Source organism: Salmo trutta, chromosome 12, assembly GCF_901001165.1.
Source record: "Salmo trutta chromosome 12, fSalTru1.1, whole genome shotgun sequence".
In the NCBI taxonomy this organism is placed as follows: domain Eukaryota; kingdom Metazoa; phylum Chordata; class Actinopteri; order Salmoniformes; family Salmonidae; genus Salmo; species Salmo trutta.
In genome coordinates, this window is record NC_042968.1 from 9,010,143 (window position 1) to 9,030,024 (window position 19,882).

At 43.0% G+C, this 19,882-nt stretch overlaps 1 protein-coding gene across 11 annotated transcripts in view; it reads right to left on the reverse strand.

Moving 5' to 3' along the window:
- The window catches only part of LOC115202875 (diacylglycerol kinase zeta), a 131,730-nt gene that overhangs the window by 11,595 nt on the left and 100,253 nt on the right, over positions 1-19,882 (reverse strand). For 8 of the 11 annotated variants that reach the window (XM_029767015.1, XM_029767013.1, XM_029767017.1 and 5 more), the window contains 8 exons: positions 17,330-17,409; positions 16,200-16,244; positions 13,966-14,035; positions 11,356-11,396; positions 10,407-10,603; positions 8,039-8,137; positions 5,602-5,715; positions 4,148-4,204 (listed from right to left, as the gene is read on the reverse strand). In XM_029767015.1, the coding sequence (XP_029622875.1) occupies positions 4,148-4,204; positions 5,602-5,715; positions 8,039-8,137; positions 10,407-10,603; positions 11,356-11,396; positions 13,966-14,035; positions 16,200-16,244; positions 17,330-17,409 (703 nt within the window). The remainder of the gene's footprint in view (positions 1-4,147; positions 4,205-5,601; positions 5,716-8,038; positions 8,138-10,406; positions 10,604-11,355; positions 11,397-13,965; positions 14,036-16,199; positions 16,245-17,329; positions 17,410-19,882) is intronic. The other 3 variants (XM_029767012.1, XM_029767009.1, XM_029767011.1) reach the window with 2 other exon arrangements.

The following is a 19,882-nucleotide window of genomic DNA, read 5'->3' on the forward strand; positions in this document are numbered from 1 at the left end:
TTCTTGCCTCGATGCGAGCATAAAAGGCATTTAGCTCGTCTGGTAGGCTCACGTCACTGGGCAGCTCGTGGCTGGGTTTCCTTTTGTAGTCCGTAATAGTTTTCAAGCCCTGCCACATCCGACGAGCGTCAGAGTCGGTGTAGTAGGATTCAATTTAATCCTGTATTGACGCTTTGCTTGTTTGATGGTTCGTCTGAGAGCATAGGGGGATTTTTTGTAAGCGTCCAGATTAGTGTCCCGCTCCTTGAAAGCGGCAGCTCTAGCCTTTAGATCGATGTGGATGTTGCCTGTAATCCATGGCTTCTGGTTGGGATATGTACGTACAGTCACTATGGGGACGACGTCGTCGATGCACTTATTGATGAAGCCTATGACTGAGGTGGTATACTCCTCAATGCCATTTGATGAATCCCGGAACATATTCCAGTCTGTGCTAGCAAAACAGTCCTCTAGCTTAGCATCCGCGTCATCCGACCACTTCCGTATTGCGCGAGTCACTGGTACTTCCTGCTTTAGTTTTTGCTTGTAAGCAGGAATCAGGAGGATAGAATTATGGTCAGATTTGCCAAATGGAGGATTAATGGCTAAGCAAGCATTTAGTGAAGCCATATTGATATTAAAAGATTACGAGATTTGGGTGAATAAACAAAGCATTATTACAATGTCACTAGAATCTTACAAAACAAACCCATCTTGATTTTCAGGTGGATTGCTGCTGTAATTGAACATCTTCATCAGACAGAGTATACTCTTTTCGAAAGGGTCTAATTCAGGGCTCTTTAATCCTGTTCCTGGAGAGCTACCCTCGTGTAGGTTTTCGCCCCAACCCCCGTTTTAACTAACCTGATTCAGCTGATCAACCAGCTAGTTATTAGAATCAGGTGCGTTAGATTAGCAGAAACCTATAGGACAGTAGCTCTCCAGGAACAGAGTTGGAGAGCCCTGGTCTAATCTATTGGAAACCTTGATCAGTACAATCACCTGGATTTGAAAAAGAATACAATTAGACACAACAGGGCAGATGCTTGCTGTGCAAAGCAACACATTGTGATCATGCTAAATCTGAGGAGAAAATAATCCCTGTAACAAGTCTTTCCCCAAGGTCTGGGAGTCCTATATGTCTGTGGGTTACTAATGGGCCTGCTTTCCCCTGTTAGAGGTAATTAAACCACACAGAGCCCACAGTCTCTCTCATCAGCCCAGGAGTCTCCCACAATTACCCAGTCTGTCTCCATCCACTCCTCACTACAGTCTCACTCCCTAGATAAATCTTTGATCAAAAGACGTAGAGCGTCTTGTTAGAGTTGCATATTTAAAACTCTTGACAAAAGGCAGCTGGCTTCCCGTCAGCTGTTACCAGCACACGTCATTGGTAGGGCTGGGAATTTCCCCCATCACTAGTGATTGGGCTGTTTGACTGTGGAGGAGGCAGACGCCAGCAATGCAAAAGTGGTAGAAATGGGTCCAGTGTTCATAAGCTCAGGGGATCATAAGCTCATCATGAAGGGAACAGCGACTGCGCCACATTCGATGAAAGCGAGAGTGGTGTCATGTGGTGTTTATATGTAGGCCACGTATTGTGTGTGAGATACAGTTGCTGAAACAGAAACATGTATGAAAGATATATCTGAAGAGGAAAGTGTACTTCGATGTAGTAAAACCACACAGTTTCACCCACACTTCACGAAAACGTTATGAGTATTCCGGTCTTACATTACATCAAACTGGATGATCAGATCCTATACAGTGCTTGTGACAAACAGAACACTGAGGTTTTAAAAAAAACTATATATGTTAGTCTGGAAACAAGAGAAGCAGACTAAAAGTAAAGAAAAAAATTATCACAAACAATAGCAGGCAAAGTATATGTTCAAGCCTTGGGCCCCTGGCAGCAATTTCCTTTGAGAGTGGGAACAAAATGTGCAGCTAAAATGTGTTGGGCAACATCAAGCCCCAAACCACTGGCCTAGCCTCTGTCGCTAATGGATTGTCAGTGTGAGGGAGATCCAGAGCAGATTACACACAGTTTACTGGAATATCTGGCTCACCTCATAATTATAGTGGAGCCCAGCCTCTACAATCCAGACGCATACATCACCACCAACCTGACAGTTATTCTCCAATCACAGAGAGAAGCTTTTATGTGTGCTCTTCCACAGTAAAACTAATGCCTAGGCATTAGCTCTGGGAATAAACATGACTCTTCAGGTCTCAGGGCAAGGTTACTCATTATGTGATCTCACCCCCCCCCTCTTTCCTTCTCCTCCTCCTCCTCCTCGCCACAACGACCCCAGCGGTTGATAGACATCAAGTGATCTGCGTCATAGAATCAAGGTTGCCCGCATGACTATAGACAATGTTAATCAATTGAGCTAAAGACAAAGCATCAGGGTTGACCTTAAAAGACACAAGCCGCAAGATGTACTGCTGCTGAACGGTCAATTCAAATGAATTATTCTGTTCCAAGTCAACTGGCAGGGCTGCAGCTGGGCAGAAAAACAGACTCCAAATTGTGGCTTTAAATGGGGATAATTTTTTCTTATTAGGAAGTGAAAAGCAAGCCTTAGAAGCCTTAAGCAGATAACAATTTGTCACCTCGGAGATCGTTAATGCAAACAGTCTGTACATTCCTGTGTAAGTGAGAAAAGGCTGCCGGTCTCAGAACAAGGTATAATAGGCAATTAGAGGACCTGGTGGATCGGTTCAGCACGTAGAGCTTTCGAAAACGCAAACACTGAGTCAACAATGGTATGGGGATGCCATCTTTTCTTACCGTCGTTAATTTAGCAAAGTTTCAGGATGTTTTGATGCATGCTGGACTGTGCGCTCTGGTATACCAGAGCTCCCTACAGTATTTATTGAATGGTAAATACAAGGTTTCCATCACACTGTATACATGTATTGATTGTGGTGCCCTGAGAAGGGAGCTGCTGTCTCCTTCTACGGTCCGTGCAGCCAAAATACACTCTACAAATAACAACCACCTTTTCTAGGAAGAACACGCATTACACTCGGGTGAGCACTATCATTACAAAATACAGTGAATAAAGAACAGAAATGTGACAGCTTATAACGCCACCTCAGTCGATGTTCCATCTTCATTAAGCGGATTTGTTGAACAAAACATCAGAAGAAAAGCTGACAGTGATTTGCTTTGTATCAAGGCTCAAATACCCTCTCTTTTAAGACTAGCTGATAACTGACTAATCACCCATTCGATATAAAAACAAAGCCCTTGCTAGCATCCTAAGCATTTTACCCGGACATCAAGAAGAAGAAAAAAAGCTCTACATCTCAAATGAATTACGACATCGGAAATAATTATAATTGCACGACAGGGAAGCATAAACACAGGAAGATATCTGGCAAGGAAAAGCTACAAAATACATGAATCAGTCTGTTTGGCAGATCACTGAGGTGACAAGCAAAACTTAAAATTCTGGGTAATTTCATGCGGCTCCTGTTTGGAGTGGCTTTGCGGTGCTGCGCACATGACAGCGTTCAGAAGATGTAACTTCTCATTAGTCATCTCAGAGGACATGGAGAGGATCCATCACGCAAATCTGCCTCCAGACGAGACTCAATCAACAGTGAATTAGCGTCGCTGAAAAACACGAGTGGCAAAACAATGACACATAAATCATTGTAAAATCAATATGTGAGGATGTGCCTGTCTGTGACTACTCTAAGGCAGTTTCTGTCTCTCTCTCTCTCTCTCTCTCAGCTGTCCAAATGGAGCTATTTGTATGTAAAGAGAGGATGGGGCACGGGTGACGCGGAGAGGGAGCAACATGGGCCAGTTTGTGCCATATGGTTCCATCAGCAGCTGAATGCCATCCCCCACATTCTCACTAGCATCCTGCCAAGCTGGGACGTGAAGGTGATTCCATTGTAAGGGACAATGTTACCATGGCACAACATTCAAAGATCTGATTCGCTCTCTTCACTGGGATAGTACTGGACAACATGACATGTCCGGCACATTGCGTTGAGGTCTGTGATAATGTATAGGCTCCAGACTGGTAATCAGAAAGTTTGCTAAGTAAATGCATTCTGTGACAGAGTGTGCAAAGGGCAGAATTGAGAAACTTGGTGACTTGGTGAAGAGAAGGTAAGTGAATGTGGTGAAAGGGGGCTTTGATCTCACCTCAACGTTGGGTTGAAATCAGCTGCAGTGGTGTTAGATCGATGGATACATCCTGCCCTTTAAGACAACAGCAAAAAATAAATACAAAAAATGGATGGATGGACCAAAATAACTAAACAGATGAGCACAGAAATGATAAATTATAAATGTGTAAACATGGTAGAAACAAAAACAGAAACAACTGGAAAGCCTCTACAAAAAAAAAAAAAACTCATTTTGAGAATGTGTTATTGGCATTGAGATTGTACGGTCGAGTTAAGTTCATCAGCTGCAATTTTTTTGGGGAAAATGCAAAACTTACAGCAAGTGCACTTTCACTCAAAGGAATAGTAGCGCTTCACCCCTTGTAACTGTATTCAATTTTCACAGCCCACTCTGGCCCAGGCACAAAGACTATTACAGTGCTATAGGTACGGCAATGGAGCGCTGCTAGCCAACCCTTCTTTTTTTAAGTTTCATTTTCCAATTTTACCTTCATTGTGCCATGGCAAAATGGGATCCAGTGGTGACGAGCGACCATGGAGCCTCACGGTCCCTGCCGTTGGCGTGGCCACAATATCAAAGAACAGCCTAATGTCTATATATTTCACGGCAGATTCAATTAGGAAGGGCGAGTCTGTGGCGGGTTCCGTTATGCATTTTCCCTCCTTCTCTCTGGCTCCAATATAGGGAGGTGATATAAACAAAGCACGATCAGCACCAAAAACAAGTCCTACAAACCATTCTCAGTTCATAAACACTTAAGAATGGATGACATTGGGGGAAAACAAAAACAACAAAAAACAAAACAGCATTTCACTGCTTGTCAGTTTCACGAGACTCAAGGAGGTGAACCATAACACTTTTCTGAAATGATGGACCGTGACAAACACGTACAACTCCACTGTGAAGAATGCATTTCCTTGCAAAAAAACTAGAATGGTACAGTATGGCGCTTCATTGACCCAGTGACACCGCAGACTACGTCATGGAACAATTCCTGGCCTAAGTAGATTTGTACACCTGCATGGAACCATACTCTAACAGTGTCACAGGCAAGACCCTTTTCTAATGTCCGACCCCTTCCTATTCAGTCCAGGCGAGCGTGACAGGAAAGGGGATGGAGGCTACACCGGTTCTGTCCGATAATGAGGGTTGGCTAAATCTCCACCCAGCCTCATTCTACTCCTGAGCATATCACAACCTGCCAGGGATATGGCCATGGCTTAAAACAGTCTGGCACTGCCGGACCTACACACAGTGGATGTTAAACACTGTGTTTTAAAGCCCTCTTACAATGGCATAGTGGGAGGCTAGTACGGCTAGCTGCATTGTTTGAATTTCTACGTTAAGCAGCTTCAAAGATAGAAGTGTGTTACAAGAACAAAAATCAAAGCTGTAATATGTGATTTGGGAGATTGGTGGCTGCCTCTGTCGGGGGGGCACCACCGCTGCGTTTTTGTCACTCTTCTCACCTGGTGAGGGCAGGCTTACTGGACCTGAGGGAGCCGCTGTGTGCCAGCGCCTCCACCACTGAGCTGTCGCTGGATGTTCGCTTCCTCTGAGTGGTCTTCTGGAGCTCCGTGATCCTGTGAGAGAGAGAAGGAGAGAGAGAGAGAAGGAGCGAGAGAGCGATACAGTGTGTATAAGAAATAAGAAACAACGAGATTCGAGACGGCCTAGAAGGCGTCACACATTGAATACATTATGGAAACGTCAGAGTAGTTAGGCTACCGTTTCTATTACCGCTGGGTCCTGAAGCGTGGTAAACATTGAAGCCTTTTTTTGTTAAAATAATAAATCAAGGGTACATCACAGGTGGGTACCGTATATATAACAATAAAGTGTGTTTATATTGCTGGGGGGGGGGGGGCCTAGTGCAAATACAACGGAAAAAAAAGGTACCAACTGTATAGATTAACCCATTTAGGAAGATTGAAACCAGAACATCCACACCATTGGGAGCAGAGTGCATAAGCAAAAGAGAGAACTTGAGTATATGAGAGAATTATAGAATGATGGGGTCTAAAGAACAAAGAAGAAGGTTCGAGATACTGTAGAGGAATAGATGTCTCCTAATGGTTGGAAGTTGCAGTTAATGAAGACACTAACATGCAATATAAATGTTGCTGTCATCCAGCGCCTACAGTACTTGCTTTGAAGCTTATTTTCCCCCAATAAGGTCAAAAGAGTGTTAAAATGATAACATTGTGTTAGATTGTTAATGCAACCAATAATGGCTTGGTTCTAGTATGATTGAACGTCTTTTTATATTCCATTCAAACTGAAGAGCTGCAACAAAAGAGCAGAAGCGGGGTGCGGATCATTATTTAAATCGCTTGGGGTCTTGTTGTGGAGAGCAATGATCTGAAATATGCTGTGGTGCTGGGTCTGTCTGTCTACCACCAAACTGCTCCACCTCTCCCACATTCATCACATTAGTCTGTCTGACTACCAACCAGGACCAGAGGAACAAAAGAGCAGACACCCAGCATACAGGAAAAAGTGTCTGCAATGCTAACAGAACATGCAAACGCTGTTCAAATTATTATGGGTGAATATCTTTTGGAATATAGGAGTAGGGATGCTGTTCAGATCAATTGGGGAAAGTCAGAAACTCACTAAAATAGTGATGCTTTTGCAGGGGGAAAAGTTGATTGGCAGGACTTGAACCAGGGATGTGCAGAGCCTAGAAAATGCAGAGATTCTCAGGAGTGGACAGTCTGCACTTGTGTTCTAATTGAGATGTGCACAGCTGCATACACATTGTCTGTTCAATCGGATTGGGGATTTATGAAATATTGATCATATGACAAAGATGATGAAAGCCTCTGACATCAAATTAATAAGACTGTTTTCCAAAAGATCTAAAAGCTGACATCTTTAACTAATAAAGAAAGATCCACAGCAGGACTAGTTGGTATGTTATTTCCAGGACTGTGGAAGTACTAAAACAAAGCTTCCATTGTGACAGAGGAAGAGCATTGAACACAGGAAACAACAATATTATTCGAGAGCATCATGACTCATGAATGTGTGTTTACTAATCTAATTGCTCTTACTATATATCTGACCCTGACATAGACCTCATCGATCTCCCCCAAACCCTAAACTTAACCTAGGCTAACCCCATGCTCAGCTGGGCCAATTCCCCATGTTTCGTTTGGAGCTAAACCTACTCTCTGGCTGCCTTGAAAGAAGTTTGACTACTATGGCACAAAAAGAAAAAAAATGCAAACAACTTTATGGAGACAAATCCCGCTTTGACAAGACTATAGCGTCAAATGCCAAATGGATAATCAGATTGGGAGTGAGCACCTCTCACCCCCGATCTCAGTTGTCATGTTCTATTGTGAGCATGTGTGATTTTCTCCATTTCATAAATGAAAAAAGAATCTTGATTCTAAAGAAGGTGGGAGTGAAACATAAGCAGTGAGGCAGATTGGCACTGTACTCATTCCCATTCCAGAGGGAACGCTGGGTTTTTGTTCATCACCTCCCACATTCATCCTCCTCCACCACCTATTCCAACCCACACAATCAACTTTGCATTTGAAATAAAACCAATTGCCCTGGCAACACACACATGGCTTACAGAAGCATCTATTTTCAAATGATTCAAATGTTATATTTTGAGGAAAATAGAGCAACACAGTACACACTTTGTTGTTAAACTGCGTTTCCATGAGCTTGAATGTGTTCCACCCACAAAGACCTTGGACTTAGTGTGTTGATCACTCTAGAGGCTTATATCAAGGACCCAGAAACCCCTGCTACATCCAAGAAAAACTCAAAGGAATGGCTATAGGGAGAGACACGTCCATGGGCTGAGTAAACAATCTTGGGAGGACAAGGTAAGTTAAAGAGGAGGAGGAAAGGAGAGGTGAACAGGAAGGAAGGACATATCGATACCTCTTCCTGACAGGAAGGGGGAAGCCGGAGGGAGAGAAGAAGTGGGATTTCTTGTGTCTGACGGCCATGGCTTCGCTGTCCGATTGTGGGCTGGTGGGACTGATGGTAAGAGGAAAGGGCACAGAGAGGAAGAGGAGTGGATGGCGGAAAAGTAGGGCAGAAGGAAGGGCAGATGGGAGGAAGGAGAGAGAACAGGAACAATTCAGGGATGTTTTACTTTAAAAACATGCCCCCCCCCCAAAAATTCCAATTAGCCTATCAGAAGCTTCTAAAGCCATGACATAATTTTCTGGAATTTTCCAAGCTGTTTAAAGGCATAGTCAACTTAGTGTATGTAAACTTCTGACCCACTGGAATTGTGATACAGTGAAATAATCTGTCTTTAAACAATTGTTGGAAAAATTACTTGTGTCGTGCACAAAGTAGATGTCCTAACCGACTTGCCAAAACTATAGTTTGTTAACAAGAAATTTGTAGAGTGGTTGAAAAACATGTTTTAATGACTCCAACCTAAGTGTATGTAAACTTCCAACTTCAACTGATCTGTGACTAGGGAAAGGAGGACAAAGAAGCCGAGGATCTTCAGAGCCAGTAGCAGGAATAGTTAAGAAATGGTACAAGATCAGTTCAGCAAATGAATTGGTTCTGAAAAAAAGGATGCAAATAATGTAACAGTTGGGATGCGCATCGTCTTAAACATTCCTTTGATGATTTGATACATTGGCAAGAGACTAAGGTGGCATTCATCGATGGAAAATTGCCTCCAACACAGTGCATCTTCCAAACATCAATGTCCAGGTGTTGCTGTTCCAAGTATTGTAACTACTACTGCAGGACCTGAAAAAGACCCCCCCCAAAACCCCTGTCACAGCCTGTCAAGGATCCAAAATGGCCTTTTATTAACAATTCTATTTCAAGTCCCGGCCAGCAGCATGAGAGAACATGGCAAAAATAATGTGGCCTCTGCTTTGAAAGCATCAAAAGACAGTCTGTAGAAGACGTGCCAATAGACCACGGAGAGGGAAGAGAGGGAGAGAGAGGCTACAATCCCACACGCCCTCAGATATAGCCTCACCATGTTTACTTTGGAGGGGGAACGTGTGGGTCGGGTAAGGATCTGCCTCTGCCATGTTTGAACTCCATGAACCTGTCGCCACACCTCTTCGTCAAAACGCTCCTTAAATCCCTAAATGGACGGGGGACAGCGGCCTGAGCTAAAGTGTCGAGAAGAGAGACTTCCAACTAAGGTGAAGTTACTGTAGAACAGAACGCCACAGAAATTCCTCTACTGTACAATATGAACGGCATAAAGAGCAATACAAGTTGATAAGCTATACTGACATGGAGAAATGCTCAGGTTTTAAATGGCCGACCGCTCTAATGCATGTCGAAATGATTCTAGGAAATATTGATGAATGCACAGCAGATATGAAAAGACAAGCTTATCATGACAGTTTATTCCTTCTCGTGTTCAATTGTATAATACTTTAACACGATGGCATTACTTGAATAACTTGGTTGACTCTTTCCGTGTGCATTGCTTGCAGTCATTCACAAAGGGCTACAGAATGCGCAGGGAGTTATTGTGGAAAATTACAGAACTATCCACACCTGGCACACAGACATCCTTCTTCTCAAAAAGATGAACATACAGAATGTGGACGGTGGTAATAGAGTAGTAGAGGTGCATGCATTTTCCCAAACTGTTAGCAACGTAGGGACCACTTTGTATTGTTCAGACCATGAACAGACAATGGCCGGGCTTCGCTCTTTGTTAAATTGATGCATGTACTGTAGTAAGGCTTACAGTCCTATGCTATGAGGTGGAGCATTTCTGAAGTCACTCTGAATTCAGGTGAGTATGGCCCTTCTCCTTCCTAGGGTGATTATGAAGACAGTCCAGTGGTTTAGAACTTAAATGATTCATAGATTTAATGGTGTGTGTGTGTGGGGGGGGGGGGGGGTGTTAATGGGCGAGCATGGCTTCTGCATTCAACCCCTACCGCCTCAGTAATAATTCAGCAGGGCAAAATCAGCATGGTCCCTGTGAGGAGTGGTGCAAGTTTTATTGTGTTATAGCATTCATGCCCAGACATAGATTCAGCCACGGTTTACTCAGCCTTTATTTTGTGTCCTGGACCTGGGGCACTCCAGTCGGATTATTACTACACTATTTCAGCCTGTCAAAACAGCACCGCCGGAAACCACTTGAAAACAGACTGGTTCACAGTAAATGACCTGGTATGCATTCACTGTTTATAACCCCATAATGCTCCAGCGGAGCTGCCTCATCCTTTATCAAGTGCTCTAAAATTATCTCCAACAGAAATTCTAATTATTAGCCGTGAGCAGCAGCTGCTTCTCTTACCTGGGTCCCGGTGAGGGGGGAGGAGAAGAGGAGGAGGACGGGAAGGCAAACTTGCTCGATGCCTCCGGGAGTTCACCAGAAGAATCGACCAGATCAGGCATCCCCGGTGAGGTGCTCACCGTCTCCGTGATGACCAGCTCAGGGTCCAGAATGAAGAGCTCGTCTTGGGATATCTCGGTCACATAGTTTAGGTGCTCCTGTTATGGAGAGAGAAACCATAACCACTTATGTACAGATCGTAATGGCCATTGAAAATTTTACTTGTTGTTTATTTTGCGTTTGTTATAGGTGTTCCATTACTCTGCATAATCAATGTATTCAGTGGTGTAAAGCACTTATGTAAAAATACTTTAAAGTACTACTTAAATAGTTTTTTGGGGTATCTATACCTTACTTTTAATATTTTTGATTACTTTCACTCCACTACGTTCCTAAAGAAAATAATGTACTTTTTACTCCATACATTTTCTGTGACACCCAAAAGTACTCGTTACATTTTGAGTGATTAGCAGGACAGGAAAATGGTCAAATTCACACACTTATCAAGAGAACATCCCTGGTCATCCCTACTGCCTCTGATCTGGCGGACTCACTAAACACACATGCATCGTTTGTAAATGATGTTGGAGGGGGCCCCTGTCTATCAGTAAATTAAAAAAAACAATACAATTATGTCATTTGGTTTGCTTAATATAAGGAATATCTCATTATTTATACTTTTACTTTTGATACCGAAGTTACATTTGAGCATTTACATTCACTTTTGATACTTAAGTATATTTAAAAACTTCAATACTTTTAGACTTTTACTCAACTAGAATTTTACTGGGTGACTCACTTTTACTTGAGTCATTTTCTATTAAAAAAGGTATCGTTATTTTTACTCAAGTAGGACAATTGGATACTTTTTCCATCACTGAATGTATTATCTATAACGGCACACACTCACCTGAGCACGATCAATTCTGTAAAATCGATCTGCAGTCGTGGCTACAAGGAAAACAAGAAGGAAAAAAAATAAACGCATAAAAAGTAGGGGATTTATAGAGTAAACAATATGAACATTGGCGTGTACGCACACACACACACACACACACACACACAGTGTTCTAATGAGGCCAGAGAGGGCTGGTAACTGTGCAGGAGCTTAATCAAAGCGTTGACCTGATTACAACCAGCTCCGAAGCGCACCATGCCTTTGCCACATGTTGTTAAATGAAGGAAAAGATGGGTAACCTGTATAATGAAAACAGAACAAGTAGGAGAATAGGGACACATAATTGGCCCAGTGACTTGGGGACATTACAAGTAGAGTCAAAGGGTTCTGGTAGTGGGTGTAATTCTAGGTGAGACAAAATGACAAAAGATTTGTCATTAGGCAATGACCAGTGGACAAACCTTACTGCAAATCAAGGAAGTTATGATAAACCCATTGACTTTTCAAAAGATGCATTCAGTTTGCAGGGTGTTGGGGACTGTACCGATCATCTCACACTGTCGCCAGCCAACTAGTTACAAACAGATTCACAGGGAGACCGGATATCATCACATGTAAATAGAATTGTGCGTGCTCTTCAAAAGAAAATCAAACACACTCTTTAAAGACTCATGAGTATGGACAACACTACATCTCAGGGTAAAAACTAAGACAAGGGAAGTAGCGTGTGGGGGGGGAAAACCTCTTTACATGGTTGTGGTCTAGTGATCAAATACTTTCTACAGATGGTCATCTCCCACCAGTCAGCAGAAATTCCACTAAGCTAACTGTCTCACCCCTCTCCCCTCCATCCAGCCGCCAGCCCCCGTACTGTTGGACTGTACCAGTAATTAAGCTTCACGCTGCCATTCTGTCTGAGGAAGTGAGCTCTTCCCTATCCCAGTGGGAGCAGACTCAAAGGAGGTGTGCATTGGAATTAAGTCGATCTGCCAGGCTTCTTCCTCTCTACTCAAAAAGACACCAAGAAAAAGACCCCTCTGTCCTCCACAGATGCTGCAAATTGAATTTCTGCCAGCTTCACTGAGCAGAATAACCCAACTTTTTTAAAAATAAACTGTACGCTTAAGAATATCTCACAGACAAGCACATGAAGTTTGCCCAGAAGATTAGATTAGTTGAAGGTTTTTAAAAGGCAGGTCTGTGTACTGCATGTTTCTCAGCTTCTCCTACATATCTGGGAAGGTGTTCATTCTTCATCCTTATCAGAATGTATCGAAAATGATGATGTGGTTCCCCCCCCGTCGTACTAATTAAATAATCAGTCATATCAGAACGCAGCTGGAATTCACTTGCTATGCTTCTAATCAAGAATTAGCCATGCTGTTTTGATGAGAGAGAAAACAATTATAATTTCTCCACACGAGACCTTTACAACTGTCTTTTTTGGGATCTGGGCTGCTTTATTACCAGTGAATAGAAGCTCATCTGTCCTGATTTCAATGGAGCAGCTATGGGATTTAATTCAGCTTTGAAAAGCTCGAGAACATTTTGGCTGTAGATTCTAATACCCTCCTTTCTCTACCAACTATCACTAGTTAGTAAGTGAATTAACTTAGCATTCAAACAAAGATACCCTTCAGAGATCAGCTATCGTATCAGTCCAGTGTGAGGAGATGGACGATTTTGAGTTTCACTGCTGGTGGAGTGACTGATGAGCAGCAAGAGCACATCATATATGTAAACTGTGTTATGCATAGCAATGCACATAACATGTAATTCATAATACTGAAAAATATTTTTTTTCTCACGGGAACTGTGGACTGTCACAGTGGAATAAACGATGGCTTGATAAAACTCAACAAGAAAAGAGTTGGATATACGTAAAAGGGCCATAGATTCACAAGACATGCAGAATCACTGACAATCGTTACAGTACTATGATAAACTGTATGCTATCTCACAGGCAAGCACAAAGTCTGCCCAGAAGATTCCTTTTCTGCTATGCAACAGAGCAGAAACATTCAAAGCAAATCAGTGACAGTATTATTGAATTGATTTCTGTATCTTTGCACGAGAGCTGTTGATCTAAATGAATGTTAACGTGGAGCTCGGTTAAATTGAATTGGCAGAGCCTAATTCACACAAACACAGCACAGCTGCGTTCAATTATGTTCTGTAGGTTGATCTACCTAGCTTCAGTTCTTCAAAACAATGATCGAAAACAAAATGTTAAAATTACCCTCAAAACCTGTGTTTTGAACATTAACTCAGTTTATGCTGTGCATATTTGCTTGTAATGTAAAATGTGAATCCTTAATCCTGCAGAAGAAATGCACTGACGCACTAATCGTAAGGTCATAAAATGGCACTGTTCTGTCATATTAAGTCGACCTTGACAAAACATGAAATTATGCGGTGAATGAACCAAGAAAACGGTGACCTGTAAGAGGCGGGAGGTTCCCACTTGCAATGCTCAGATTATGTGAAGCGGTCGCTCTTAAAACGTTGAAGATAGACAGGGGACTAAGACAGGGGACTAAAAGAGGAGGCCCAAGAGGAATACTTCACTATAGAAAGTGTAAGGAATCGATAGCAGCGCTCCTTATAAGAAGTGGTACTTACAGTCCAAGAAGCACCACTTTGGCGAAAGCTTCTGCGAGGAAAGGGTCTTTGGTTTAGCTCCATCATCCTCCTGAGAAAGAAATGGGACCAATGAGATTAGTTCCACAACAGCCTGCTCTTTAGACTCAACATAAATGAGACTAGAAGGCCTTGACTCTGTTTTGTCCAACTTACTGGTCCATTGAAAAAAAAACGGAGGACTCAAATAATAAAAAACCTTTTCTGCTGGATGTAGGGCAAGATTTAAAGGCCCTGAGTCTTGTGTTCAGACAGGCTTTTGAAATGAAAAGTACTTTTCTGGGCAGTGAGTTCACTGAAAGGGCCCAGGCATATAACCCTCCCCTACTCTTTCATATAGAGTTACATGAGTTTAAGAGGGCAGGTGTTTCCCCCCCCTCAGTCACAGAATCCTTGGTCACTGTTCTGTGCATTGGCTGAACTGTACTTAACCCTAGCTTTTCTAAAAAGATACCATAGTCCAGTGATCTTATGCAATGAGATACATTGACATAATCCTCTTCAGAACTTGATCTTGAAGGTAAGTGAATGCTTAGAGGAAAATGGGCTGAGGCAAGCCACAAAAAGGACATTTGTCTATTCAATGTTCAGACTGAAAGAGACCGGTTGGAATGTGACGACAACCAACAGAAGTCATTTCTAGGGGCCATGAGTTTCTCCTGACCACATGCCTTGGACAGGAAAACTCCAGGCCCAAGTTATAGTTGCCGACTAAAACTAGGGCTGAGAGTTTTTTCCTGATCAGTTGAACTGTGGTCAAGAAAACCGACTACTGATTTTTCCCATCTAAAGGTAATTTGACCAGTTCATCTAACTTCCAAGGGGACTGGAGGATAGCAGTGTACAGAATGTTATGATACATGCACTGAGGAACTACGCTGAAAGATCCTGCTTAGCTTAGAGCACAAATACTGGATACCACCTACAAGAAAAACACACACACACACACCCACACAAACAAACAAAGACAATCGTGTACACAAGGTATCCAATCTAAGGAAGACCAGACTTTTCATGGTCTCGAACAGGGAACCCAAAACATGCAACCACCAAACGAGACAGTATCAACTAGTCCACTAACTGGTATAAGTTGTAGTGCTCTCTTATATTTCAGTAAAAGTATTACTAACTGCAATAACATAGCCAAAGCAAACATAACTTCAGCAGTTTCTTAAACACTGTATGCTTGCTGCATACAAAAATCACAGGCAAACATATTCCTGATTACAATGTCTCTCATGCACACAGAAAGGGAGAGAGAGTAAACACTCACAAACACAACACATGTACAAACACATCTAAAACATGCTTCGGGGCACCGAGGAACAAGGAGAAAAACTCTTCCCAGAGGGACAAATTTGGGTTGGTTCGCATAGAGGGGGCCACTACAGATAGACAAGAGGGAAAAAAGGTTCTCCCGAGTACAGCCTCTATTATTCGGCTATTCCCATTATGCAGACGGTTTGGCTAAGCTGTGAATAGGGATCTAAAGGAGGGCCAGGGTAGCTGGGAGGAGTGTGTGGTTATCACCGGAGACGGACCGTCTCAGCATCTACCCACAACCTCTCGCTCTCTGGGTAAGAGCGTGTAGCGAAATCACTTTGTAAAAGTGATATTTGAATATTGATGCCACACACACACACACCATTTACTGATTTGCACAGCTTATTTGTTTTTAAGCCAACAAGGACCTACAGGACGTGAGCAGTAGATTTGTGCTCTAGATTATTTTCTTGGGAGACAAAAAAAATAAGCAATGGAAGAGCTGATCAAACACACAATTCCAAGTAAAACACCTAATGCAAACATGAGATGTGTGGTTGCAGCGCCGTCTTTGTACCGAGCGTGTCTGACGGGTATGCACAGGGAGGGACAGGTTTGACAAGTGTTTCCTTTGGACTTTAAGCCTACAGTACGTATCACGTACTCAAACAGTGTGTTCTCATAGAAAATAACATGGTAATGATAAAAGGCCTCATCCTTGTTTTGAATTCGATTATACTTGGTTATTGTTTGCCCCATCCGTTTGTTTTCCGTCTGCGTTTGCCTCCGTCGGTGAAGTCGCTCCGGATAAGAGCGTCTGCTAAATGACTAAAATGTCCATGTAAAATGTAATCCGTGATCTAAAAGGTCGTTTTTAATTAGGGGAATGTTTCCTTTTCAGACTTGTTCCTTTCCATGCCACAGACTCCCATGTCCTGTCTCGTTTTACCAACCTGGAGCACCAGTCGATTGAAGGAGGGATGAATGGAGATGAAGTCCTGTGGAATAGCCCCAAAAACACTGTAATCCCGCAAATGGAGACTCTCCTTCCTGTCTAATGCCCCTACCCAAAATAAATCACCACATGCGGATAGGAAAATAAGCATCTCGTCTTGAAGCTACTATAATGACTGGTTTTGGATTGCAGAAAATGGGTTGAATGTAGTGGGAGAAACTTCCCCCCCTCAATTTATGCCATCTTGTTGTGTGCTATGAGTCCTACTTTATTATTTGGTGATCATATGTTTTTGAGAGTAACATATAATGAAAGTGGATGATTACACATATTACAGAAGCAATTACCATTCTGCAACAGTATTTTAGTCATCAAGCCTCCACTAGTGGCAGACAAAACCTAAATATAATTTAAGCCTTTTCTTACGACATGAGCTGATGAAAACAGCAACGAATGAGGGACAGGCGTTGAGGGATTGTAGTTAAAAATAAGGAGGAATATAGTAATCAAATGATTGCAAAAGAGGTTGGTGCCGCTAATCGCCAACAAATTTCATGCACTATTTATTTCAATGGGTTTTGAGCCAAAAGGGACAGCGAGGTAGCTAGAGGGGCAAGGATGTCATTTTATGGCAGAATCGCAGTCTCCCCCATTCACAAACAACCACACATGCAATCCTTTCCCATCCTAAAGACAGGTTTGGGCTTGTCTGTCCAGATGAGCCACCGTAGACCAGCCTGCGAGTAATTGCTCTCGACATCAGCAAGTTCCTTCCTCCTCTTCTAACCTACTCTCTTCCTTCATCTCTTGCACTCTCACAACTTCATCAGAATTATTTCCCACATCCTCTTACGGCATTAGCTCAGTCCTACGCCTTTTGTCTTCTTCTACTCTCTGCCTGTATTGTCCTCCATTACAGATATATCTGAGTCCTCCCAGCTCCTTTGTATTTATGTTCTCTGCCTCTTATCTCCTCATCATGCTCTCCTGTCCCCCCCATCGCTCGGTCTTCCCTGTCATTCATCAGCTTACCCCTCTCCTTTACCCAGAGTTCCAACTACCTCATCAACCCAGACTCTCCCCTCTGTCCCCTTCTCGCTGTCCCCCACTTCTTCCTTAATTTCTCACCTCTTGGAGTCTCTCGATGTGGGAGCGGCATGTTTCCAGGTCACTGTCTCCCGGGACAACGATAAGTCCCAGTGGGATAGCTGTGGGGAGAGATGAGAGACAACATGCTGTTAAACACTGCTGCAGGTGCCCAGAGATCGAGCCATTAAAAACCATTCTACAGCTAGGTCCACAGGTAGCTCATAGACACAAGCTACAAGAGACAGACTAACGGATTGTGTCCATTTATCAACTCGAACCCAGAATGGTTTGGGGGAAGTTCCTTTTGTTGGCAATAGATCAAGGATATTTTAGACTTGGGCTTCCTGGATGCCTTGTGTTTCATAGAGTGCCACGCAAAGTCCAATGCACTTAGTGAACTCAAACCCCTTTGAAACGGCTGTCAAAGTAGGTGAAGTGTGTTAACCAAATAGCAATACAACACAATAACAGAGGAAGAATTCTCTAAATTTGATGTCTGCAAGAGGACAAACTGTCTGGTGACATGTTTGTGATTATGCCCACATGCCCATTGATTTGTGCTAAACTAGGGACAGGCAATTAGGCCTAAAGCACAACTGGGAAGCAGGTGAGAGAGCAGATGCACCGTGTATCAGTGAGTGCATCAAAACCACATTATGTGATCATGAACGTCCGGGCTATTCACAGGGCCTTCTTTAGAGGTCAGAACAGAAGAGAAAGACTCGTGGACTATCAGGCTGAGATTTGTGAATTGAAAAAGTGGCTCTGAGCAGCAAGTTTTACAGGCGGAAAGAGAAAAGTGGGCAGATTTCTCCACCGAGGAATGTGCTGTTGCCTAGCAACCCTGGAACAGTCTGTCTCCAATTGAATTTGGCTTCTTCCTCTTCTTCCCCCCCCTCTTTTGCTTTCCTCACTCTGCAACTGTGGAGTTCTCTAAGCTCTTTATAGGTGTCAGGCAACCAAGACAACTGGCTAACGTGGTAGTAGCCGCGTGCTATATTTTGGTATCAGAGACGAGAGCATAGAGTGTTAACCTCGGCTATGACGGCTAACATCATTTGTACCTCGAGATCCATGTGAAACGTGGGGGACCTAACTTGATTCAGTGTTGGCCAGAGAGAGTCTGATGTCCGGAATGAAGCTAAACTATGTGCAAATTGAACGACAGAACGATTGTTCACTTTAGCCTATCAGAAACAGCCTTGGAATTCTCTTGTATGTCAGCAAGCATGAGGGTGCATTATGCACAACGTACGTTATTGGATCACCGTATGACAGTTTAATATGGACATTGAATTTACTTCTAGACTCAGTTAAAGTGTACTTCAGGTTTAAAAAATCTTATTTTCTTTTAGTTGCATGTTGTGACATCTAGTGGTGGAAAACAAAGAATAAAGTACTTTCAGCCTTCCGTGAACCGAATGGTACGTACTGTTAGAAAACTGTTGGGACCTCCACCAATTATGCCTGAGAATCAAAACCTACTGGGAGATTTTCCATCCAGTATTATAATTGAGATATATATATATATATATTATAATTGCCCCGTACCTCCATCCAGGAAATTTTGCGCGCTTACATTCTGTTTCACTACATGAATTCCACAGCGGTCATCGGGATGGTAATACGAGGCTATATAATTGCGAGAGTTCAGTAAGAACCGAATACATTCATCACACTTTCTTACTTCACATACTTCTTTGGAGATATCCAACAAGGTCGGTCCACAGCAGCTGGGTTTTGTGTCATTAGAGACAACAAAAAAAAACAGCCCCAAACAGCATCACTTGCATATCCGAGTTACATAACTTGGGGCCAGTTAATTGTTGCAGTTTGGTTTGAAGAGGATTATCATATACAACTTCAGTACTGCCTAACTTCCTGAACAACAGACTTCAAAAGTCTAGACAAAACAAACAAAACTTTGTTTTAAGAAGGAGAGAACTAACTAACAGTCTGAGACACTGTCTGGAAGTTAGGTTTGTGCATGAGGATGCGAATGTGAGAACAATTAAGAGTGGGGGGGGGTGGCTCTAGCTGTGCTATGGAGGTGATTACCATGTTGTCCTGGCACACAGGTACTGCAGGAGGCTGTAGAACACAGAACCACTGACTGGGCCCCTCTGGGGCCCCTGGGCATCCATTAGAGACGGTAATGGGTAGCTACCTCATTATCGCCTCACAGTCATACACTTGATATCTAGCCAAAGTCAGATGCAGGGAGGCCCACACTGATAAACTCCTAGCAATTGAGTGGCCTGACGGGGATGGGAGGAGGGTTTCAAGGTGAACGGATAGCAAAACCTGGAGCAAATACCCACCTCCCCCTCCAGGAGGAGCCAGGAAGAGAGAAAATGAAAGAGTTCCATCTCTGTGGGGTTTCTGCTAAGTACCATATAAATCAAAAGGGACTTCCTTTTCCTTTGTATTTAGCGAGGCTAGTTGACGGCGGCATCCTTAAAAAGGGGCGATCAAGAGCCTGGTGTGTCTTTCCAAATTAAATAAATTTGTGCTAATCTACGTTTGACAGTGACAGCGTCTATGCAGTCGCTGTGTAGATTTAGAGTCCATTTCCCTCACGAGAAGTGATTA